The following is an 18188-nucleotide window of genomic DNA, read 5'->3' as shown; positions in this document are numbered from 1 at the left end:
AGCCGCTAGAGGTCGTCACAAAGCATTTTGAATAAGGAGAAACTTCCAATGATCCAAGTCACAAATCTGTAATTCTGTGGTGCTGCTTCAGCTGCATCATCATCATCTACCGGTCGAAGATATTTCTGTTCATGTGATTTACTATTTTTTTTACTTTTACTACTTTGATGCAAAGTATATATTATATTTTTCTGAGATTGAGTTTCAGTCACTTTTATAGAAGCCACATTTCTACTGTCTCCAAAGTAGCAATAAAATCCTGTAACTCAGCCGTTGACAAAGTAACAGCAACGCCTTGCTGTGCAATACAGTACAATAATCCTGTGAGTTATTTTGGGTTGGCTAATAATGTTTTCTTGATATAAGGGTAGGCACAGTATTACTTCAACTCAGTTGTAATTTCTAGTGCTGTGCACCGAATGGACAATTTGTAATCACTATTACTCTTCGCAATTGCATTTTTCCCACGTTTCTGACATGTGTCACGATTTGTGAGACGTTCCCTTTGGTATATTGATTGATTGATTTGGTTATGTGAGCGTCCTGCACCATATGATGCCCAGCCCATATTGGCTCACAAGACACTGGACAGCAACAACAACCAGGACGGCCACTTCACCAATCATAACATACAGTTCCCCAAATTCTAAAAGAACATTATGTATGTCATAATTGTGCACTCTCTGTATATCTCTGCTTTATTAGAGGTTTGACGACCAAAGTTATTATATATGAAATTTCAGGGCAACAGGAAGCCACTATTAGAGGTAAAATAAAGTCAGATAATCAGTTCACTTCTAATCAGTTGCATATTTTCTAGTTACTAGTTATATATACAGTATTATATATATATATATACAGTGTATATACTGTATATAATATATACATATATATATCTATATATATATATAGATATCTATATATCTATATATATATATATATATACACACATATATACACATATAGTATATATATATGTATATATGTGTGTATATATATATACACACATATATATATACACACATATATATACACATATAGTATATATATATATATATGTATATATATGTGTGTATATATATATATATACACACATATATACACATATATATATACATATATAGTATATATATATATACATATATATATATACACACATATACATATATATATATACACATATATATATATACATATATACATACATATATATATACATATATACATACATATATATATATATACATATATATACATATATATATATATACATATATATATATACAGTATATATATACAGTATACATACATATACACACACAAGTTAATCATTTAATTTATTTATCTATTTCACACAAATCATAGATACATTTTGTTTTAAAGCAAAAAATAAAAGTTATGTTTACATTCAGTGTTTTTCACCAAAACACATTGTGTGTATTGTGTTTACATCCATGTCTAGTACTACTTGTAAAACATATATTGGTCCAAAACTCCAGAGGGTACCTTTAAGAAAAATCCCACTCTAAAACAGAATTTGACTTTCCTCAGTTTTGCACACCCAATTTCCCCAAAAATGACTTTAACAGAAGAGTTATCAGAGGAGCATAATACTAGAAGGGAGGGTGGTTAGAAAAAAAAAAAAAAAAAACACGATCAAATGATCAAAGAAAAAAAGGTTTATTTTCCATTATTTGTACAAAGCTTCTTTATACAGAAGAATAATATACAGAAGACTAAGAATAAAAAGAATAAAATGACATTTTTACATGGAGTACCTTGAAAATCACAGGCACATTTGGGACAGTTTCAACTACATGGTAGTTATGTTTTAAAGGGGTTCTTCTGACATCCACTGCAGGTCTGTTTGTTGTCCTTGGTGGCAGCTCTACTCTGGTCACATCTGCTAGTGAACATAACTACCCTCCAGAAGTGTAGCATGTCTGTCAATGTACCTGTATTTTCAGTCTTTACTCATTCTAGTTTTTTTTTGCAATGTATTTCTATAAACAAAAAACGACTGATAAAATGTAACATCTGGCAACAATGAAAGTCAAACTAAAGCTTTACAGTTTTTTCATTTATTTGTCCCTCTTTCAATAACGCAGCTCCACAGTACGTACGGTTGGATATACCTCGTCTCTCTCTGAGCATGCTTTGCCTTTACTTCAGTTTGCACACAGTGACTGTGCATATTTGTGTGTGTGTATACTGTATGTGTGTGGTTTGTGTGCGTGCGTGCGTGCATGCGTAACCTCAGGCCTTTAGGCACAGTTCTCCTAAATCACAATAGCGTGCAGGTGTCTGAAGCACATGATGACATCCAGAGGAATGGGGGGGCTCAGGTGATTTCCGTCCAAACGCAGGTACCTTAACGTGACATCACAATGCTTTTTAAAACTCATGTGGTTAAGGACATAATTACTTTGTTCCTACTTATTTCCTGTCAAAGGGGTGCCACTCTAGCAGTTTGCATTGAGTGCCAAGTTGTGACATCATGTGACGTACCTTAGTTTGGGCACTAGACTGAGATCACTCAGGTCGGCCTCCAGGCTGTACGGACAGATCTGGGTGCCATTGATGCCTGCCGGGAAAACACACAGTTGTGAACGTCTAGTATTCGAATAAGATGATTATTTCCTTCAAAAAAAAAAAATCTGCTGACTGGAAATAATTATTTTACTTGTCCATAACACTAATTATTTAATCTTGTAAATTTGTTTAGCAAGTCCAAAGTGCTTTAAAACGAGAGACACAAAAATACATAAATCAGTTAAGCAAACAAATTGGGTCATGCAGAATAACAATAAGAAAACAAATTAGATTTTTTAATTTAATTAAATAAATTACAGACAAGACAACATGGTGCAATGAATAAAAGACACTTATTAAGGAAAGGCTCACATTAAGTTTCTCTTCTGAAGTGTGATTTAAAACCTGTTATTGACTCTGCGAGCCTGAGGCAAAATTTTGCGGCCTAGTCAGCAAAAGCTTGTTCAGATTTAGCCTCGACACAGAAATACTCTGAAAGGAGTTGCAGGAAAAGCAATCTTCTGGCTCAAATAGGAAAGTAAACATGAACCAGTCCGTGCCAAGATCTAAATCTTAGTGCTGGTGTCCATCTTACTTCTAGATAGTATGACATGCTGAGATCAATGGAGTTTTGTCACTATGTGGTAGATTTTATGGAATTACATTTTACTTCGCTTGTCTTCATTTTGACTGTAAACAATCTGGTGAAACAGTATACGACAGTGTGTCAGCTCATGGTCATCATACATTCATCATGTTTCGACAGATTTACCTAAGTTAAGTGCTCGTTTACAAACAAAAAAACAAACTGTGTACAAGCACATGTCAAGCACAGCTGCACAAATTACTATCAAATGACTCAGCTCCAGGTAAGGTTAGAAAATTCAAATAAACCGACGGATAAACAAACACTTGTCTACACTTGTACACATTTATCAGGCATCGAGACACATTAGCATTCATTTTAAAATCATGTTTCTGGCCTACTGAGAAATGTAAGTAAAATATTCACTCTATTTTTAGTCTCCAATTCCATAGAAAAATAGTGAATGATTGACAGCTGCTCAGAGACGGAAGGATCCAGCTCAGCTCTGATCGGTTGTTTTCCTTTGGCCTGTGAATAATCATATTAATCATATTTGCTCCATTTCTACCCACTGCTGCTTTAAATTTGTTGTTAATCAGAGCTTGATATCCTTTCGTAGTGGTAGTTTGATTATATGTTGTCAGAAAAATCTTGCTGATAGTCAACAAGACTTCACTCACACTCCTGTCAGCTTTGTTCCACCTGTTAGGGCCGTACAACGTACACCATTATCATTCTATTTAATTAAGGAAAGGGAAAGGTAAGTAAGTAAACACAAATCTGTGGGGGGGGATGCAGGGACTTTATTACAACATTAAAGCTGCATTTATTTATATATGACCACTTGGGGGCAGCAGAGCGAGCTGTCAACACAAGATTGACCTTAATATTAATGCAAAATGTTGCTTATTTATTTACACATCGGCAGACACAATAGCCCAATAGCATTAGCATTCATTGGGGGTTTGGTTTCTGATGACCTGCCAAATGTAAGTCTATTATCTCAAGATCTGAATTGTTTCCACCAACCCGTTCCACTGCTAAATGCGCCACTGTCAACAGCTAACCGCTAACTTGGTCTGCTGGCTTTTTGGTGCCGGGCGGATAGTGTACAGTAGGTCTATCCAAGTTTCTTTTCACAGAAAACAGCTTCCTGTTGCCACTTGAATGATGATGAAAGCGGTGAGAGTGAATCAAAACAGTAAGGGGTGTGGCCCGTAAAACCAAAACAATGAGCTGAAATATGCCAAAACGCTCTACAGAGCGTGTGATAATTCTCTGAGGCCTCGTATGAGCTTTTTGCATTGCATGTCATTTGATCCATTGTCCTTATAAAAATATTGATTAGTGCAGCTTTAACTACACTAAATGTCTTGTAAAGATGAGTCTTGTTGACATGTATTATCTGATTAGTATATTATCAGTATTACACATTTCTGTTTCCTCTCACAAATCCACAAAGGCTGAGTCTTTTGCTTTGCTGCATGTCATCCCTACTCTTTCTCCCCCTTTCCCATCCATCTCCAGGGGTGTGTCTAGAAAGTAACCCACGAGTTGGGAGACTCTCGCGAGATGGTTAAGGTTAGGCATTGACCTTGAATGGTTAAGGTTAGGACTCGCAAGAGTTTTTGCAAGTTTTTGCCAGATTTCGCAATTTGTGGGTTATCGTCTAGGCATGACCAATCTCCAGTTGTACTAATAAAGGCAAAATAAAGCCCCCACAAGAAGATGGTGCAGATTGCTGCTGAGATAACTTACTCTCAATGGTGTTGTGGTTGAGGTGCAGCTGCTCCAGGTGGCCATTGAAGAGAGGAACAGAAGTGAGCTGGTTGTGGGCCAGCTGCAGGTCCAGTAGGGTGGATATGTTGAACACATACTTGGGAACTCCTTTATCACTCAGCTGGTTGTAGTTCAGCCTCACAAACGCCAGGTGGGTGAAGCCTTTGAAGTAGTCTCTGAGCAACGATGAGAAGAACAACTATAAAATTTGATCCAACCAGCGTTTGCAGTGCGTGTATGCATGTGTGTTCATCAGCTATATGTGACAACGTGGGCACTGTATACTTGCTTTGGGACGTCATCTATACGGTTCTTGTCCAGGAACAGTTGTATGAGGCCATTGGGTACGCCAGCAGGCATCTTTTTCAGGGTATTGTGAGCCAGATTGAGCTGCATGAGGCTCTTCAGGTCCTTGAATGTGTTCTTTTCCAGGTCACGGTCACTCAGCTGAAAGAGAGGTCATCGTTGACCTTGCACATACCTAAACAGCACAGTGTAGTAAATGCTCACAAAGGTACTTTCAAACTGAGGTTTACCTGGTTGAAGTACAGGTCGAGCAGTGTCAGGTTCCCCATCTTGTTGAAGGCACCAGCAGGAATCTTAGAAATACGATTCCTACCAAGGCGGAGCTGTTCTAGACTTGCTGGGAGTCCGGAAGGGACCTCTTTCAGGAGGTTACGCTGTGCATGGAGGTACAGCAGAGCTGGGATCTTCTCAAACACCTGCACAAGAGATAGAGACATATTTTAGATGGTTTTTATATCATTTTTAAATCATGAATATTCATTGAGGAAACTTTTTGACCTTTTTGTCTATTCGATGAATGCGGTTATTGGCCAAGTTGACCCAGCGGATCTCAGTGGCGTTGATGAACGCCTCTGCCGTCACTTCTCTGATGTAGTTGTTCTGCAGGTACAAGTAGTGGGTTCTAAGTGGGATGACCGGGATCACACGGATGTTCCGGTTCTCACAGTTGAGAGCATTGGGGTAGTTCGGGGTGCATAAACACTCTCGGGGGCAGTCAGGGAAGATCATTGAGGGTGGGCCAATGATGGGTGGGGGGAAGTCTGTCGGCTCCTGGGGCTCTGGCTCTGCCGGTCTAGCAGGCTGGGCGACAGAAGGCTTCCTGGTGGCGGCTGGGCGCTTGGTGGGCTTCCTTGGCCGAGGTCTGTCGGTGAACACTGCCCCCATCAGGAGGAACAGAGCCAATGCAGAGAAGAGTCCCGCGCCGGCCTTCATCGTCCTGTGACAGACAACAAAACATAGTTGATTTGTAGACTGGTACAGTTATATGGGATAAGAGAGAGAAGATGCCTCCGCACAACACACAACCTGTCATTTTGGTTCTGCTGGTTAACCAACAGCTCATCCCACCCACACAGAAAGTTTAACATCATGTTTTGGTGCTTTTTGTGTTTGTTGCGCTGTGTGGGGGCTCTGGAGCAGCGCTGCCTCTCGTGTGTGTACAAACCTGCTTCCTTGATTAGCAGGCATTAGAGGCTCAGAGCAGATCTCTGGTTACACAGAAAACTTTAAGGATTGCATTTCCCTTTAGCTTGGTCCTATTTTGAAAGCTGGTTTGAACTGGCCACATAGTATAGACAAACATAAAGCATGTTTCTTTTGGATTTTAGCCATGAAAACACAGAGACTGTAAACCAAGGAGATCAGCAGTCCGCTGCTGAAACTTTTACTGCAAATACTGCTGCCTGATGCTCTTACATAAGTGGAAATGTTGCTATTCATGACTTCAGTGTCCTGTTGAGATGATAATAAGTAAAAAATTTACGCTAAGAGAGTAACTCAAGTTTTAATATACAACCTTTCCGGTGTCCTGAGTAAGAAAAGTATGTTAATCAATGCTGTGAATCCATGAGTTATTGTCATAATGTCAAGGTAACATAAATTGATATGTTGTTTGTTGTTTAAATAAATGTTACGATGGGGTTTGGTAATACATGTGAAAGAGAGTGAGCAAGAAAAGGAGGCAGTGATTTGTTTAATTTGATCAAATCCAAGAGAGGAGGGGCAGATACTCCTACAGGAAATTAGTTCTTATGAGGGAGAGGAAAGGAAAGGTTTAGGGATAAAGGCTCTATTGTCAGGACTGGTCCAAAGGACTAGAGGGAAAGTTGTAGAGGATAAAAACTGCAGGTCTGGTAGGTTAAGACTCTTTGACCCTGGAGAGGCCCAAAGCAAACGGGGCTATATCACAACGAGACTTTAACGGAATCAATATGGATCTTTTAAACCATTAGAAATGCAAAAGTTTTGCAAGCAGATGTAAATCTACAAGTATATAGTTAGGTTTGAAGCTGTATTTGAATGATATCTTTTTAGATAATGAATAAGTGTAAGTGTTGTAAAAATTGCTTTTGTCCAAAATCTAGTTGTTTAGATAAAGGAGTTTCTACTTTGCATATCTTAGCAAGTTCACTCATCCAAGACACGACTAAATGTGAACTCTGATTTCAGTTGTGTACTGTGATTGATGACTTTTTAAAAAATATGTCAGACAGATGTGTGCAACTTAAATTGACCTCTTGTGTGTGTGTGTATACAATTTAATAACCTCCATGTCCTCAGACTGAGCGACTGACACACAGATGTTTGACTTAGCATCAGTATTTACCCTGGAGATAAAATTCACTCCTCAAAATGAAGCGATATCCTCTTAATCCTGAACTTTTACATTATTCAGAACGTCTGTATGTGTGCACTTGTTTCTTTACACGTTGCATCGTACCTCATCAGCATGAGCCTGCTGCAGTAAATAATCACCACGCAGCTGTCAAAATACATAATGCTTCGGTACAATTGCACCATTAGTTTCCAATCACTTTGCTCCAGTCAGGCATGCCTCCGGCCAATTTGATAAACATCACATATGAATCACGGGGCAGGAATGAGGCATGGAGCCATAATCTGTCCTGCCTGGAAAAACAAATGGGAACTTTTCTCTGACGGTGTTCCCCGGCACTGCCCTTCCTTTTCCCTCTCAGCCACCCAGAGCCTCCCAGCCCCTCGTTCAAAACAAGAACCAGCTCTCCTTCCTCTCCTGGTGCCGTCGCCATGATCAGTAGTCAGGCAAACAACTAAAGACTCAAGGTCAGAGATGGCTGACTCATTGAATTTGTGACCTCGATAAGTAAATCTGATCAGTATGAGAACTCCATGGTGGGTCAGAGATCCCTGGTGGATCATCATACATGGACCAGATTCAGAGATTTTCACCATTTGACTTTAAAACTCCCCAAAATATTGTGACATTTAGTTGGATCATCCTTTTTAAAAACACCAAGTCACACACACACAGGTCCATTTAGTGTCCTGGAGCTTTTGATTATGTAACAACTGTGTAGCAGATGTTTGTGCAGTTGTCATGGAAATGCAAAATCACCATTTTACATTTCCATTTGTACAAAACAGCTGTCAGGGACTTGAATCTCGTTTCCATGACAAATTGGCAAACTCCATATGCTGATGAAACTCATGTGATATGACTGAAAGCTCCAGAACAGCTACTGAATGGACCTATAGGTGGGAATGTTTTCTCAATTGCCATTTCCAGGGGCAACAACAGTGTATTTTGAACCTCTAACAACCAACATTAAGACAAACCATGACTCAAAATTAACATATCATTAAAAATATTTACTTTCTCATAATTGAAGATTGATTTTCCTTTTAACATCTAAGACCAAGATATTATTATTATCAGTCACAGTGCAGTATTTTTGCACAATTTAGAGGTCTTTACATCTTAATACTATATGAGTAACACTATGTGAAAATCCCCTTGAGATGGTCCACATGTATTAGGAGATTTAAAAAAACAAGCATAATTCTCATTGTCGAATCGCTGTCGAACAAAGCTCTTTGTTACCACAAATGATGAGCTCTTTCCAATTATTTTTTTTTCTTTTGTTGGCAGAACAGGCACCGTCATTCCTTTAACTGCACATATTTTGTAAGACCACTAAAAGAAGCCTTGAGTAAGAGCCACGTCACGCGCATCTGAATCCAGGGATCTGACTCAGATATCTGTGGTTAATCAACGCAATTACAAAAATCTCCACATTACATAATTGAGGATATAAGTGACGTCATAAAAATTACATCTTCTGACTGTTATTATGACTCCTTTCTAGGTATCTAAAACTTAGGTATGGGCAGTTGTGTTACTTAAAGATGGATTTAATGTTAAAGTTGCTTGTTATACATGCACTGGAAATGTTACAGTTACAGAAGTATTTGCCCTCCTTTAGAAACCCTCAGCAGCAGATACTCTGCATTAGTGCCAAAACATTTCCTTATGTGGGTGGGGCAGTCCTGCAGCGGCTGTGCAACGGTTGGATCTACATCTACATACAATCTGGATGTGAGGTGAAGGAGTTAGAAGGTGCACTGATAAAAACAACTGATTGATTTGTTAATAAACTAATAAAAAATTAAAAGTTAATTGAGAGCAGTAAAACAGAAATCTAGACTTCAGTCTGTTTTCCTGTCATCACTGCTTCTTTGTCCTGAACATCAGCCAGCTCCACTAAGCTCGCCCGTTGTTTTTACATTCTTCACACTCTTCACTGAGGGATTTAAAAAAAAAAGTTCAACCCTCCAACAACACAGTGATTCAACACAGGCTGCGATTTTGGAAACTAAAGGTGCATGCCTGAGATTCCTTTTCAGTTTTATTTTGGACTTCAGTTAGCATCGATCCAGAAATATTAAAGACAAAATAGTTTAAATTACAACTTCACTGCAGAGCAAGTAAAATGAATTTAAGCAAAAAATAAAAACAAAAACAAATTCCTGAAATTGAGGATCCATCTGATGAGCTGCAAAAATAAAGATTCCTCTCCACCAGCCAAAGTGAGCAACAGTGAGTTTTCCTATGACTTTCTTCACTCTCTTCATAATCTAACTTTCCTGCAGCAGCTGCTGCCGTCACACTGACGGAAAAGAAATCAAGGTGAGTGTGCAGAAGTGGAGAAAAGCAGTAGAGTCGAGGTGCGCTGCGGCTCCCTGGAGGACAGAGTACCACTTTGTATGGCATAGTGTTTCTATAGAAACACACCAGCATGGCTCAGCTGTGACCGTGCCAGGATGCCCCCCCTTAAATCCACAAACCCACACACTGATCTGCCTTTCACACACAAACACACTCCTGCCTGCGTTCTTATCTTATTGATAATGTCCCATCTAAAACAGCACCCCTCTTGGAGACAACAAATACAGTTTCTTACCTGCCTCTGGTACCTGCCCTCTTTTGTCAAGTCACAAGTTTTGTGTCTTTTCTTCTTTCTGCCTCTCTCACTCTTTTCCTTCCCCTCCCTCTCTCTCTCCCTCTTCCTCTGTTTCTCTCAGTCCCTAACCCTCCCCTCCCTCTCTCCTCCCCTCCCTCTCTCCTCCTCTCTCTCTCTCTCTCTCTCTCCTTTGGTGGACAAGCCTGCCTGTTGGGTTTGTTCCCTGGCTGTTTTCCCTCTGAAGGTCACAGTGGTTCTTTCTCCCTCTCTGCTCGGCTCAGGGCCACTGAGGTTTAATCTTAATTCCTGCTGGAAGACCGCGGGCTCTTTCATTTGTCTGAGCCGTGTCACAGTTTGTTATTATTTTTGTTCTGTTGCAGCATAGCATGAAGAGTGTTTGGGTGCATGGGCAAGTTTGCATATTTGTGTGTATGCACACATGTGTTTCTATATCAGTACATTGCTGTGAACACTGAACCTCTGTTATAGGGGGAATACCCAATCTCTCCTCGGTCTCCCACCCACCCCGCTATTGTTGAGATGACTGCACTCGGATCCAGTCATGTGCTTTTCATTAGCAGCATCCCTCCACCGACTCGACGGCATCTTTTCTGTGTCAGTTCAATATCCCTGAGGTTTTTTTTTCTTTCTTCCAGCACCAGTAAACTCAAACAGTCTGATTGCAGAGGTCCAGCCGAAGCATGGGGTGTTGTGGAGGGTCTTTCAGGAAGTGGAGCTGTGTGATTAACAAAGTGTACAGCCTCTATGTGTGTGTGTGTGTGTTTATGTGTCACTGGGGGCTAGGAGGTGGACATGTGTTTGCTGTCCTGCATTCCTGTAGAGTGAGCTGCAGCCGAAGGATAATGAGGCGAACATATGTGGGGAACCGTTTCAAACACACATGAACATGCATGTGCCTCCTTCTCCCACTTTCCCTCACTTTCTTTTTTATCAATTCTCCCGACTGCGCTCCTGTCTCCTCCTCACTCAGTCACCAACTTTGGATTATTGAGCTCAGCAGGGCCAAACATCTGGCCCAGAGACTGGTCCCAACAAGGAGAGGTTAAGGTTACATCAATGGATGGGACACAGAGGGAAATGGGTAGTTATTTAACAAATACGTCACTTTTTGGGTCACTGCTTTCTCATCTTCTCTGCTACCATTTAAGAGAAGGTTCAAGAATCCTATTTAATGACTCAGCTCCTCTGATCAACTAAAGTGACCTCATTTCTCTGTAAAAGTTTTTATTTAGTGCTAGCTGCCGGGATGACATCATTGGAAATAGCTGCTCATTAACAGCAAGCGTCTCATGATTTGGTTTAATGTTTTATATATCACATCCCTAATATGGCCCATCATCAGAAATGTATTTAGAACAGTGCAGTACATATGAAATATTTTAATTTAATAAACCGGAAATTAAAGCAAAGATGATTCTCTCAATGAGGCGGTCCGCCACAAATTGTTGGTATCTGGCTACTGTCTGGCTTTGCGCTGACACTAAATGTGACAGGCCTGGTCTGTGGCTGCAGTGCTCGCTCTATAGAGATCGCCAACAAATAAATGGGACACGCCATTTAATGAAAGCACATAATGGGAACCCAAACAACAAGGGAAGCAATACAGTGTGTGCCTGTGTCACATTAGTGCGAGACAGAGAAACACCAGTCCCACTATTTTAATGAATTATTAGGACATGATTGTGGCAATTTACTTCATTATCCAGACCAACAGATGGTGGACGCATTATACGCCCAAATAAACTGCAGGTGCAATTTTGTTGTCTGATCTGATAAACTCAGTTAAGTCACTCTCATGGCTGGATTATGGGCCGGGCCAGTGGGGCCAGTGCCTTCTGGAGGAAGTTGAGCTGACCACTAGGGACCCCGGGCAACTCGGTGCACAGATCAAGCTTAACACTCGGAGCCATGCACATTTTCTCCGTGCCGGTGTGCCATGACCGGCTCCTCCACCTCCACCTAACTGCTCGTAGAGAAAAAGGACAGCCAAAGTTTTTAGTATGTTTCGGAGTTGTAAATTACAATGGAGATACATTTCTGTATAATCTGAGATACCAGTATCCAATACAACAGCCATTTATGACACTGTTCTACAAATCAAATCATTAATCAACAATGTAGTATTATAAGAAACTGATTTGAGTCTATAGTCATGTGTTAATCAGTGACTGACTGATTACAACTAACAAATCTGTGCATGGATTGTTCTGCTATACGTTTTGTGTCAATTAATACAATATAGTGAAGAGATTAGAAACATGGGAGACAAACTATAAAAGTCCAATAATTATACCAGAGTCCATGGATAGATTTATGAACGTGCCTACTACCGGGGCTTTAAAAACCAGAGTTATATTTAAAGTGACTTTTAGATTTACCTTCGCAGAATGGAAGGAGAAAAAGTTATTCTGACACAGAAGGAGAACTTTGTTAACTTCTTTTTTTTTTTTTTTTTTTACTTTTTCATATTATCAACATTATCAAGATGCAAGTTAAAATTTGCCTGAGCTGTCCAAAGGTTTAGACAGAAAAGACACAATGTCCACCGCCTACTCTATATTGACCAGTGAGCTTTGACTCGATGATCATGATCCAGATCGCCACCAAAATCCAATGGATTATTCATTGTGCCACACCTCACCCCTCCAAAATTTCGTTCAAATCCATCGCAGACTTTTGGAGATATCCTCCAAACAGACAAACCAACAAACAAACCAACAAGCCAACAAGCCAACGCCAGTGAAAACATTACCTCCTTCCAGGGCCTTTGGCCTTGGTGGAGGTAATCATACTTGCTTGAATCTTTCAATTCATTAATTCAACTCACCTAAACTTTCACTTTCTAATTGTCACAGGAAACAAGCCACCATTACACCTTTAAAGAGTGTTTATTGTCTCAGGTTTTCTGTCTGACGTTTATGTCTAGCAGCCTGTGTTGACAACATGTAATATGGTGCTTCCTTGTGCAGCCCGTTCCCATCAACCAACACATTCTCATCCCAACTGGTCAAAGAGATGCTTTGTCAGACCCCTCGGCGTCACTTTTCAGTTGCAGTAAACATGTGCTTAATGTTGTGAATTAAACAAAACATTTGCTTAGATTTAGGCAACAAAACCACTTAGTTAGGTTTAGGAAAAAAACATCATGGTTGGGCTTAAAACGACTACGTTTGTACAGTGAAAATGACACTGGACGTTGTGAACACGGGACATGAACAAACAGCTGATTGTGACGTGACGCACTGGACACAGAACAGCGGTCTCCTGGATGAAAGCCCTGTTTTTGTTGGACCCATCCACCTCCCCTCCCTACCACCCAGTGTGTCTTTTCGCTCTTTAAACAACGTCACCACAACACTTTCCCACAGCGTTTAACGGCCATGACAGAGCGTCGGTAATTGACGCCCTGGGAATGAGAACGGGCTGCATCAACTCATGAATCTTACTGAATTTAATAGCTAACCTTTGAGGATAAAACTGTGTGCTTTGGTTTTGGATGTGAAAAGAGTCACGTGGTCTGTGGAATGTAACCGTTTGGTCTGCAGTGTTCAGAGAGACTGCCCAGAGACGGCTGGATGCTAGTGTTGTTCAGGGCTGGATTCAACCTGTTGATTCAAGAAGAGAGACTTTTATAGGGCACAGAACCTGCTTGTACTGCAGGAAATATTTAAGCAGCAGTCCTCACTACTATTACATACTGCAGCAGATGTTTTCCAAGCTGATGGCGAGAGCGAGGCAGGCTCAGGCTGTAGCCCAAAATGACCTGGTGTGTATAATAATCTAAGAACGTTCCAGGAACCGCCTGTTCTGTCATCAACAGAGAAATCTGGATGATTGAACTGTTCGGTTTAAAAGAGACAGTGCATGAGCTTCAGACAGAAATGTTCCCAGAGGAATATTGTTCCCAACATTTACAGATGACTTTCTAATGTGTTGCATTGCTGCAAACAGATGATACAGCATCCTGTACACGCTGTGTATACATACCTAAATTCTGCGGGCCGCACCCACTTTCTCCTCTCTTAAGTAAAGCCAAAATCCACAGCTTTGGATGCTCATCCTCAGAAATGTCAGCAGTCTTTGTTTGCCTTAGAAAAGGTTTTATGCAAATGCTAATTTATTGTCTCATAAATCATTTTATGATTTCACAAATTACATTATTATTGCATTAGTCTTGAATAAACTTTTGTTATTCACTTAAAACAATGCATGGTGTTTATAGGACGGAGGGATTTAGAGTATAAATGTTCAGCAGAAGAAAAGTGAAAACAAGCTCGGGACATTGATAGGCTCCCTTCACTGCTTATTTTATCTACCGCAGATAATCATAATAATCATGCTTTTGCTGTTGGCTACACCACCAAGAACCTGCCGAAGAATAGGACACTGTGCAGACAGGTGAGACAGGCGGAAGGAACTTTGTTTATCTATGAAGTCCAATGAAAAATATTTCTGTTAATCAAATAACAACCTGTGAATTATAAACTCTCACTCCTAATATGTTCAAACCACGTGTCTTTGTGCATGGGTTCGTCATATCAATGCAATGAAACACACACAGACCACCGTCAGTGACTGCGGGTCCCAAAGGCAGCTGATGAGACTGAGAAGCATTACATCATGCATGAAATCATACTAACTGAAAAGCACTTTCTCAAGTCAGCATATTGGTAAGCGAGTCACTAGAAGGAAGCCAACTGGATAGTAGACAGTTCCAAATCAAAGCTCATCCATCATGCATTAAACCAAACATCATCCAGCCGAGACAGGCTCCAGCCCACACGCTGTTTATACACAAACTGATGCAATGACTAAATTGCTTACTTATTTTTCCAGGATTGGACTTCAAACATTAATTCAAAGATTAATTAAAAAGGCCTGTTTTTTCTACGATATGCACTATAGCCTGTATACAAAGATGGACGACATGACAGCTAAAGTGAAGCCAAAACATCTTGATCGCCCCCTGCTGGCTGGCTGCAGTATAGGTCATAAATCCCGCCCCCTCCATATTAGCGGATGGGACATGGGCAAAATTTAAAAAGTCCAAAAACACATTATATACATTTTTCCAAAAGATGGTTTCAGTCATTTTAGGTAGTTCTTATCACGCTGATGTATGTTTTAATGTTAATTTTTCTGATAAGTTTGATTTTAATTAGTTATTTGATGCTATAAAAAGGGGGTGAGATGCCACGATTGACAGTGATACTCTCTCGCTAGCAAGCTGGGGTCGTGTTCGGCTTGAGATTGGTTTGGGCGGATGTGTGGGCAGGACTCAGGGCCGGTTTAAGGCATAGGCCATATAGGCGGTCGCCGAGGGGTGCTGGTCACCCTCTTAAAAAAAAAAAAAAAATGACGGTGGGTGCCGTTCCTCATTTTCTGCATTAAGGTAACAAACTAACAAATAAACAAAGAATGAAAGAAATCCGAATTCCGCCTCGGGCACCAAAAGGGATAGAGCCAGGCCTAGCGGGACCTCGAAAAATCTCACGATGGCGGCTCCTGTATCCGGGATATTTTGGCTTCACTTCTGTACAGTGGGAGGAAGTGGAGACGCGTCGTCTATCTTCATATACAGTCTATGGGATGCACTGATATAATACAGTTGGTTGGTGTGGAATGGTTAATTGAACCCATCCTATGTTGGCACTGTTAGCACATTTATGTCAGAAACCTTGATGAAGCCAGCTGTTGAAATGTTGGTCTGTTTAAACTACAAGTAATACATGGCTTTTTAATGCCTTTTAGTCAAATAAACACCCAGGATGTGTCAGAACTGTTTTCATGTGGTTCAGGCATCTTGTATTGTTTGTTTTTTCATATTGCTTCCCCCCCACAACATTTTGATTGTTATATCTGAAACTAATTAGTGCTTTGTAATTCATCACAGCAGTGTTTTGCCAGGAACGAATTCACAGATGAATCCAAAATTGCTATGTACTGTAGTACAGTATATTGCTGTTGGAATGGTTTCAGGAGAGGCATGAAAGTATATCTAGCTTAAGTTCACAGGTCATTGTTTTTCACTGCATGCTAATTTATAGGCTGGAAAGAGTGAAGACGTTTACACAGATGGACTCGTTTAGATAAAAAGGAAGCGCAAGCTTACCATGCCCATATGCTTCATGGTATGATAGATGGTAGTGGTGCGGTACGGTACAGAAGTGTGTGTGTGTGTGTCATTGTGTCCATATTGTGTTGGGTAAGCTGCATATGTTTCTCATATGAGACTCTGTTGGTACTCCGTTAAATAAGGAATGTGTGATACAGTCGAACTTTCCTCTCACACGCAACACACATCGTTCACACATACGACACTCAGTCTGGACCCTGAACTCCACACCTCCTGCACCTTTAACCACGCTCACGAGACCACCTACTCCCATAGCCCAGCCCCCACCTCTCTACAGTAGATGTTTAGTCAGCGAGCTAATGAAACTGTTATCTGGGTAAGCAGGAAAACCACAACTACTCACTGTTCTCCGAGTTATATCGGCTGAGAAAATCATCCAGTGGTGCACAGTGCAGGGACTACGGGAAAACCACAGGAAATGGTGTCATAAACTTTTCAGCATGTGACAAAATCTGCAGACTCTTCAGATTTCAAGGAGGATTACAAACAGACCAAATCCTTTATATTCCTCCAATGTGAGATATCATGCTTATTGTTAAAAAAAAAAAAAAAAAAAAGATCTGAGAGTAAAAGCTAGATTTGGCATTTATACCAAAAATGTGTCTATTGCTCATTCTTTGGCTCAAGCTGCTAGTCTCAAGAACAGAAGATTTTGTGTGATTATGTGTTTCCTGCAGTATTTCTGGAGCTTGTGGCCATAAATATTTCTGAAATTGTGTTCAAAAATTAATTGCTGCCATACGTCAAAAAAGGCGAGCCATCTCTCTTTTGCAAAGCGTTTTGCTGCACTGTATGTTGATGACTTTGTGAAATACAAGTAAAGGTAATACAAGACAGCAGAATCAGCATCTGTGTATGTGTGTGTGTGTTAGTGTGTGTGTGTCTAATGAGAGGGATGGAGGTCTTAGACTCGCTTGTAAACAGGCCTGTAAATGAAACTAACGGCTTCCTCAGTCATTTAGCCAAAACCACATGTACCATACAAGGTCTGCATTGGATTTAGAGATGATTTCTCCGCCCAGCAACAAACAGATTTTTCACAGCTGGGAGGTTCGAACCTCTCTGTGCATTATTCCCCTTTTAGAGTCAGTTGATCCATTTGTTGAATTTTAAAGATGCTGATTTTGTGGAACAATCAGGACACTGACACATCTTTGCATTTGAATCCTCTAAGCTAATCAACAAAAAAAAAACATCACACTATTTCACCAATTTAGTGACCTGCAACCACTGGAACATCTTGGCCTGCCAGATAGACCTGAAGTCAGTCATTATATTAGTACAGAAAAAGAAAATACACAAACCAGCCAATGCTTGCAGGTCAGTAACCTTAATCTCAAAATGTATCCACACTGCCAATACTTATTCCTTGAGGAGGAATAAATCAGACAGAACTGCTAACATTTGCCAAGCAGCTGGCTAAAGTTACTGTCACAAAGGCACAATGGAACATGCTCCAATTTGTCTGCTATCTGAGAAGGGACGTTAAAAACCAAGAAAACAACCCTCTGCTAACTCATTAACTTTACTTGCTCACATCCATCATCTCTTGCACATAATGCTAGCATTAAAGTTAACATTAGTTTGTTTAAACACCATCAGCTGAAACATTAAAATGATTTCTGTCAAGTAATTCAAACAGAATTTCTCTGATAATGCCATTCACTTAAGCGTGCAATCATTGATTTTTTTTGTCCACTTGGGAGCAGTGCAACAAGCTGTGAACACAACATTAACATATTTACACATAAAGTTAATATAAAACAAACAGTTGCCAATCTAGACATTCAGCAGACACGGAACAACATTAGCATTCATTTGAAGTTGTGTTTCTGGCCACCTGATGAGTATATGTATGTCCAATACTCAGCCTCCTTTTAGCTCTGTT

The 18188-nt window shown here is 40.2% G+C and overlaps 1 protein-coding gene across 2 annotated transcripts; it reads right to left on the bottom strand.

Moving 5' to 3' along the window:
- Positions 1-1661: 1661 nt before the first annotated feature.
- LOC119496751 (proline/arginine-rich end leucine-rich repeat protein) lies at positions 1662-16695 on the bottom strand. Of its 2 annotated transcripts, none has more exons than XM_037784296.1 (7): positions 16644-16695; positions 5702-6140; positions 5434-5619; positions 5187-5344; positions 4877-5073; positions 2509-2584; positions 1662-2370 (listed from the first exon to the last, which is right to left on the bottom strand). In XM_037784296.1, the coding sequence occupies exons 2-7, from the start codon at positions 6134-6136 to the stop codon at positions 2280-2282; spliced, it is 1143 nt and encodes a 380-aa protein (XP_037640224.1). In that variant the 5' UTR covers positions 6137-6140; positions 16644-16695; the 3' UTR covers positions 1662-2279. The 2 variants fall into 2 exon arrangements, with proteins under 2 accessions (XP_037640224.1, XP_037640214.1); XM_037784286.1 differs by lacking the exon at positions 16644-16695 and adding an exon at positions 10144-10272.
- Between the last annotated feature and the right edge of the window lie 1493 nt (positions 16696-18188).

The sequence above is a fragment of the Sebastes umbrosus genome, chromosome 1 (genome assembly GCF_015220745.1).
Source record: "Sebastes umbrosus isolate fSebUmb1 chromosome 1, fSebUmb1.pri, whole genome shotgun sequence".
Classification (NCBI taxonomy): domain Eukaryota; kingdom Metazoa; phylum Chordata; class Actinopteri; order Perciformes; family Sebastidae; genus Sebastes; species Sebastes umbrosus.
Note: the sequence above shows the minus strand (reverse complement) of the source record. Positions and strands in the feature narration are given on the sequence as shown.